Source organism: Drosophila simulans, chromosome 2R (genome assembly GCF_016746395.2).
Source record: "Drosophila simulans strain w501 chromosome 2R, Prin_Dsim_3.1, whole genome shotgun sequence".
Classification (NCBI taxonomy): Eukaryota; Metazoa; Arthropoda; class Insecta; order Diptera; family Drosophilidae; genus Drosophila; species Drosophila simulans.
The window spans coordinates 21561656-21568794 of record NC_052521.2 but is presented as its reverse complement, the minus strand read 5'-3'; the positions used below and the strand labels follow the sequence as shown (position 1 = coordinate 21568794).

The 7139-nt window shown below is 50.0% G+C and overlaps 1 protein-coding gene across 1 annotated transcript; it reads right to left on the bottom strand.

Moving 5' to 3' along the window:
- Positions 1-3435: 3435 nt before the first annotated feature.
- On the bottom strand, positions 3436-4790 carry LOC6736061 (probable isocitrate dehydrogenase [NAD] subunit alpha, mitochondrial). Its single transcript, XM_002082926.4, has one exon. The coding sequence runs from the start codon at positions 4715-4717 to the stop codon at positions 3548-3550; it is 1170 nt and encodes a 389-aa protein (XP_002082962.2). The 5' UTR covers positions 4718-4790; the 3' UTR covers positions 3436-3547.
- Between the last annotated feature and the right edge of the window lie 2349 nt (positions 4791-7139).

The following is a 7139-nucleotide window of genomic DNA, read 5'->3' as shown; positions in this document are numbered from 1 at the left end:
CGCGCATAAACATAAGCACAATCGCTGTTCGTCGGCCTGCTCCTGCCACAGACCACGCCCACTGGACATCTCAGAAGCTCCGAGATTCCAGGACTCGTCCCCGCGTCCGTCTCCGGATGCCACAAGCCCTCGAGAATCCAGTGGCAAATTTCTGAAATCGCCTGCTCTCCATTTGAGTTTTCAGCTGCAAGTTTGTGAGAATCCTCGGCAATAATTTGCCGCAGAAAATGCTGCGTTGAAAATGTTTTGTCTTTTCTTTAGGGTCTCGAAAATTCCATGAGCTGCCTCAAAGATTTTTCTGTAATAGTGATAGGTTAATAGGCTGATCAAATGCACAATCATTAATGGTATTATAAGATAGACTTAACGACAAAAAATCAATGTATTAGGATTGAAGGCATTTTTAAATTATATGTTCATATCAGAATAGCTTGGTTATTCACTTTAGTTAACATGGCTCTACAATCAGTATTGGCACCTGAAAACGTGATTGACGTTTGACTAACGCACGAGGTGATTTCGGATTTGGTTCGCTAGATTGCTGACAGGCATGCCGTCCATACCGAACCACCCATTGTAGCGAAGGACTTAACAGATCCTGGCATTGATGCCGGCTGAAAGGACTCAAGGGTCTTGACTCCGCGGCCGGAGGCAAGTGTTTGATTGATGGACGCAGCTGAAGGGCTCCGATTGCCCGCTCGGCTGAGTGACGTGGCAGGCAGCGTCTTTATCTGCGGAGGACACCCGATCATGGCCTGCTTTATTCGCCACCCACTCCCTGATTACGGCAGCGCCACGGGGAACCTCCAGCTACACCACAATGCAGCCTGCTCCTCCAAACAACCATGTTTACATGCAATTACCGTCTCAGTGTTCCGCTGTCAACTCGAATGCTATTTGCCATTGTTTATTACACGAAGCTCTCGACTCCATTCGGTGGTGGGAAGACCTGCGTGGGTGGAGTCCAGCGGGCGATTCAGGTGATTCGGGGAATTCGGGCTGCGAGTGGACCGGTCTCGTGTCGGTGGCATTCTTAATTGCATTGCTGCCAGCAATGCATCATCGCAGAGCACTTTCAGCTGCAGGAGCTGGTAAAAATGTTCATCGCTAATGTCGCAAATGTTTGCCGTTGGCTTGTGACTCCGCTCTTGGCCAAAACACGAAACAGAGCCAAATTGCCAAGGAATCGGAGGTGGTCGTAAAGAGAACGTTAATGCAATTGCTGCCTTAGTGCTTCTGAATTTACACTCGTTATTTGAAGCTCCCCAAAAGGGAATTTAGGGTCTGAAAAAGTAATACTTATAATAGAAATGGAATAAGAACTGAAAGATACGATATCCAATGTACCTAATCCATTGTTACAAGACCACCTATACACCTTCAGTTAATCTTAATTTATTGCGGATAACAGATTGGATAAGTCAATTAAAATGCGGAGATTTAAATTCACTTGGGAGCTTGAAAGGACTTCTCGGACACTTTGCAACGAAGACCTACAGCCAAGGCAATTTAAGTTGTTAGGCCTCAATGAATTATTCATTGCCAGTCGTTGTCCTGGCCCACGCGTCGATGATTAAATCAAATCACTTCAACCCGTTGCCAATGCCCCAAAAATAGCCAAAACCACGCCCAAGGTCGCCGCCCACCACCCACCGCCCATCATCACCACTCGCCGGTCATCCTTATCAGTAGCATTGTGCAAACGATGCCCACGGGCCAAATTACCAAAGCATTCCGCAGCATGGCAACTGTCGGCGATTTCAAGGGGTTAATTGTGGCGCATCCCGCTTAATGCCACGAAATTTCTGTTTGGTGGGTGTCCAAGTCTGGGGAAGGCACTCCCACTTCCTATTCGCAGCTCGTTGGCTTGGGAGGAAACAAACAAACTTCCAGCTGACTGGAGCCGAAGTTCGAAAAGGTCCGAGAAGGTCAAAGGTTGCGCCATCGAAAAACAGAGGAATAAATAGCAGTCACTGCGGACAGTTATTGGGGTCCAACGAGTTTAAGCTCTCTGATTAAATCACAATTTTTACGGGGTGCTGTACATCAGTTCTTGAATTCATCACACTCGTAACGTCATGGGCCAGAAATTGAATGGACATTTTCATTCAGCAGCATTCTGGCCATTTCGCTTTGATTTGGATTTCCATTTTGGTGCATTGGCCATTTGCTTTTAATAAAAATTCATCAAAAGCCAACAAAACGCCAGATTCACAGGCAGAGGCAGTGGCAATGGCAGAGGCAAGGCAGAGGCAGAATCATGTGCGCCAGAAGTCATAAAAAGGGGTGAAACAATGGCGAGCGTGCAACCGGAAACGGAAGTCGACGCAGACAAACACCAGATACGAAAGGGCGCCACGGCGAAGGGGAAAAGGATGGGGGGGGGGGGGGAGAGGATGAGAATGGGAAAAAGGAAAGGATAAGAGACGGGCCAAGGCTCAAATGGAACTCGAGTCAGGAGCAGAGACAGTGATAGCAGAAATAAGCTTCCCTTTCTTTCTTCTCGGTTTTCCCAGATGATTTTTAAATAAGCAAGCATGCGGAGTAGGTACCTCCGTATTTTTATGGCATTCCAATTTGAGCGAAACAGAGAGCTCCACAGCTCCAGAAACAACATCAACAACAATGGTGCGTCCTTTCGGCCAAGGACTAATAGGCACAGCCTTGACAGCACGTCCTGCATGCGGACCGAAATGGCAGCAGCCATAAACGAAAATGTGTAAAAAGCTTAAGCGGCACTAAAAGAATCCCCCATCCCGGCGACCTCCCAAAATGGCGAATAGGTGCATAATGGCCGCCTGACACTGTGGGCAGATGTCAACATGTGCTTTTATTATCGCAGAGTGCACCGCCACCGCCCTGCCACCCTCGCATCCTGCTCCCCACTCTCCACTCCCCGCTACCAGCGAAGGCAGCGGCCACGTGGCAGGACTCGAAATGCAACTTAATTAAGAGCCGAAAAAGCGGCAAAGGAAACTGCAGCTGGCATCTGCGGCGGTTAATGCCGGACGGCCATAAATCTGCCGAAATGCACTGCAAGCACCAGAGATCTGGAAACTGGTAGCTGGGAACAGGGAGCTGGGAGCTGGGAGCTTGGAACTCTGAGCTGGGAGCTCCAAACTGCGACCAGAGAGCACGGGGCTATATAAATATACGACCACGACTGGCAAGCGATAGCCAAGCGAATTGCGACTTTTATGACCCCCAGCGAAGCGAGTGAATTAAATGCAAGGTAATTACATATTATAAATGTGTTTAGTTTGGCGATAGTTTAGTTTGGCCAAAGAAAGCTAGGCACATAAAGTCGCGTAGTCAGAACGGACAACAATGTCCTACCAATTTCACTTAGTTTATATGGCGAAAGAGTTACTGGTCTCTAAAATGGCGAACTATATAATATTATTTCTCTTTAAACAAAATAAATATCCAAGCATGTAGATAATCTACACAAATTTTATTTTTCGAAGTGATTCGTAATCGTTATGATAAATGATAAGCCATACATGATTTTATATGATTGCTAATTTTGTTGCTGTAAGAGCAGAACTTAGAGGCAATCGCACACGGCCTTAACGAACTCGGAGCACTTGGCCTTGCCGCCCACATCCGGGGTGCGGATATCGGTGTCCTTGTAGACCTTGCGAATGGCGCAGTCGACTTGGTCCGCCTGCTTGTCCATCTTCACGTGGCGCAGCATCAGGGCGGCGCTGAGCAGGGGTCCCGTGGGATTGGCCAGGTCCTTGCCCGCGAGGGCGTGGCACGCCTTCATCCGGCAGTCGAACACGGTGCCCAGGGAGCTGACGGAGTAGCCGGGACAGATGCCGGGCACGCCCATCATGCCGCCGGCTATCACCCGCAGCACGTCGCCGTACATGCTGGACGAGACCATCACGTCGCACTTGTGGGGCTTCAGCAGGATCTTCAGGATGCAGGTGTCCAGGTAGCGCTCCTCGAACAAGACGTCGTCCACGTGCTTGTCGGCCTCCGCCCGCATGGCCTCCAAGAAGTTGCCGTCCGTCATCCGCATGATGTTGGCCTTGTGGGCCACCGTGATCCTTTTGCGCTTGTTCTTCACGGCGTAGTTGAAGACGAACTCGGCGATCCTGGCCGCTCCGGCCGTGGTGCTTACCTTAATGGTCTGCATGACACCCGGGACCACCAGGTGCTCGATGCCGGAGTAGTCGCCCTCCATCTGGTCCCGGATGATCACCACGTCGAAGTCGCCGTAGGGCGAGTCCAGACCCTCGATGTGGGAGCACAAGGACACGTAGGCGAACTGGGCGAACTGCTTGCGGATCTGGCGCTGCCAGTGGCGACTATCCACGGGTCCCTTGATGCCCACCTTATTGGCTCGCAAGGACTTAAGGACCTCCGGGGACACATCATCGCTGTCCTTGGCCTTGAACTCATCGTGGACATCCCACTCTATTGGGGCCTTCACGGCACAGATGACCTCCTGCACAGCGTCCATCAACTCACGTCCCACGCCCTCGCCATTGATCAAGGTCACCTTGGTGGACTTCTTGGCGGAGTCAGTCGACCCAGCGCTCCTGGCTTTGCCACTAGCCTTACTTTTCTGCTTATCCTGTGGCTTTTCCGGCTGTCTGGACTTCTGCCCCACGGAATCCTTCTTCTGATCCTTGCCGGCAAACAGACGATAAGCACCGCCCACCGATCTCAGGGGCGGCAGGCTGTTCAGTTTCCGAAGGGTGTTCATTTTGGAGAATTTGAGGCCCGAAATGTGAGTTGTAAGTGGAGCGGACTTGTTGGCTGGGCCTACTTGTTTGCCCAACCCCGAACGGACTTGGCCGCAAATTGATTTGGCAGGATTTCAACTGGCTGCTCATAAATTCCGCGAAATATGTCTTGGCAGTGCGTCCAACTGGGTCATCGCGGGCTTCCAAGCCGGATGACTCGCTTTAATGTGAGTCCCGGGGACACCTGAAGTCCAGGTGAAATCCAAGGAGGGGGCCGCCTGCGGCTGTGTAAATGTGACAAATGGCTTGTCAACGGCTGTGGGCCCACAACCAAATGGCGACTGCTGGCGACAGACAAATGTCCGCCCCCTGCCCCGTCACGCCCCGTTCCGCCCACAGGGGCGTGGCAATTATGAGGCGAGCGGCAGTGATTTTTCAACGGGGCGTGGAAAAGCAAGCCATTAAAATCGACGACCATTAAGAGCAGACCACGGGGAACCGAGTTATAAATATTCAGTAATTATTTCGCCCGCGCTTGATTACAATTTAAGAATTACAAACGACCTGTTTGCCTCGCGATTTCAGCGGACTGGCAATCAGCGAAAAGAACGCGTCACGGATTTACGACACCTTCAATTCTCATTTACGAGGCAGGACAGTAATCCTTGAACAGATATCGAACAAAAAGTGGGAGCTCCCTTGGATGTGTTTGTCGTGCGGAGCTTTACTATCATATTTTATCGCGTATGGCCTCTCCATTGACAACTTCCTGGCCATAAAAACCAACTGAGTGCACTTCGCCAACAAAGTCGGTGCGATGAATGGCCAGAACTTGGAAAGTTTCTGTAAACATTGGCCAAAAGCAAACTTACAATGTGTGAGCCGAACTATTATTAACCCTAGTCTATTGTTCACTGCTCGGTGTTTCCTGTTCAGCAAATTGAAAGTTGAGCCGGGTGATGTCAGGGGTTCCTCGGGAAAGGCCTTGAAAGGTGACTCCCTCCTGATTGGCACATTCAATTCAGGGAGCTGTCTGGATGTCGGTGCCCCTGCTTCGAACTTATCGTGACTTGCAAGTCCTAGGATCTCAGTCTGTGATACAGCCTAATCATCGGAGTATGGTCCTGGTTATTTATTAATTCACTGTAAGCTATATTGGAGCATACAGAACTCTCGTATGCAAATGACTTCCAATACGGACCTTCTTCAATGGCTCCCGGGAGCTCATCAAAGTGGCTGCACTTGAAAGCGTTTAAGGACGTAACAACTAGTACAGGAATAATGCGAGTCAGTTGGCTGGAAGGAAAACAATATAAATGCACGACTTATTTACAAGATGTGTGCTCTCCCGAGTGCATACATAATTCGAGCCACTTTGTAGCACACATGCACCGCGTGTGCAGCTGCAAGGACGATTTGCTGAAAGGCTCGGCGGAAAACCCAGTAAGTGAATTACTTTCTGCGATTGCGAGCTCATTGAGGTCCCCACTGGCCCACTCACACATGCAAGCTGATCTGGGTTTACCCATGAAAGCAAGGATTACTCTCGCTTTTGCGGAAAAGGAAAGGAAAGGGAAGCCACTTCGTACCATTCAGTGTGCATGGGTGCAGTCTGGTGATAAGGCAATCTGCAGCCAGCTACTTATCAAGGTTATCGGGCCAAGTGCTGGAGTGAGCAGTTATGATCCGCTAGCTTTCATTAGTCCTGCCGGCGCTCATGAATTATGCAGGCCGAGTTTATCATTTCTATGGGCTACATGTTGATTTAAGGGCTTGCCCCTGGCCAAAAACCCTTGCCAAAAATGAAGAAAAAAAAGGGGAGGGGAGGTTTGGTGCTTTCACACCCGAAACCCCGGATGGACGGACAGATTTGGTTGTTTACGTAGTCGAGGGACGTGCAACCCTTTTGTCAATGAAAGTTGGAAATTTAAGACGGCAAAAAGGAGGAAAAATCGGACAAATACTGTTGCATATTTGATTGTCTCGTTCAATATTTACATATTCGGACTCGTCAGTTTCGCCTGCCTGCTCCTTGCCTTCTGAGGTGGCTTACGCTTCGTTTGTTCTGGCCTCACCCCCGCCCCAATCCCGCCCAGAGTCAAGCCATCGACTCCCGGGACCCTCGAGAAGCCCCTGACCCCATCGGCATCCGGCTGAAATCAGAATTTGCATTTCTATTGTTGCCCTTTGTTTCTTCTGCATCTGATAGAAGTGCGGTTGCCCAGGGAAAATGGAAGAGGTAAGAGCGTGTGAATCGCAGCACCTGTTTCGGCCAGCAATTGGACTCCGTTGCACGGAAAAGTGGGCAAAGCCGGAATTTCGACACGCACCTGATACCCGGGATCTATAACCCGGCTATAACTGGGCTCAACCCGCCAACAGTCGATTATTTATGGCCGGCAAAGAGTAATCAAAAACTAAAGTGCAAATACTTTTTGCCAG

Excerpts from the sequence above, each read along its gene's own strand:
- LOC6736061 (XM_002082926.4), bottom strand. The coding sequence starts at position 4,717 with ATGAACACCCTTCGGAAACTGAACAGCCTGCCGCCCCTGAGATCGGTG.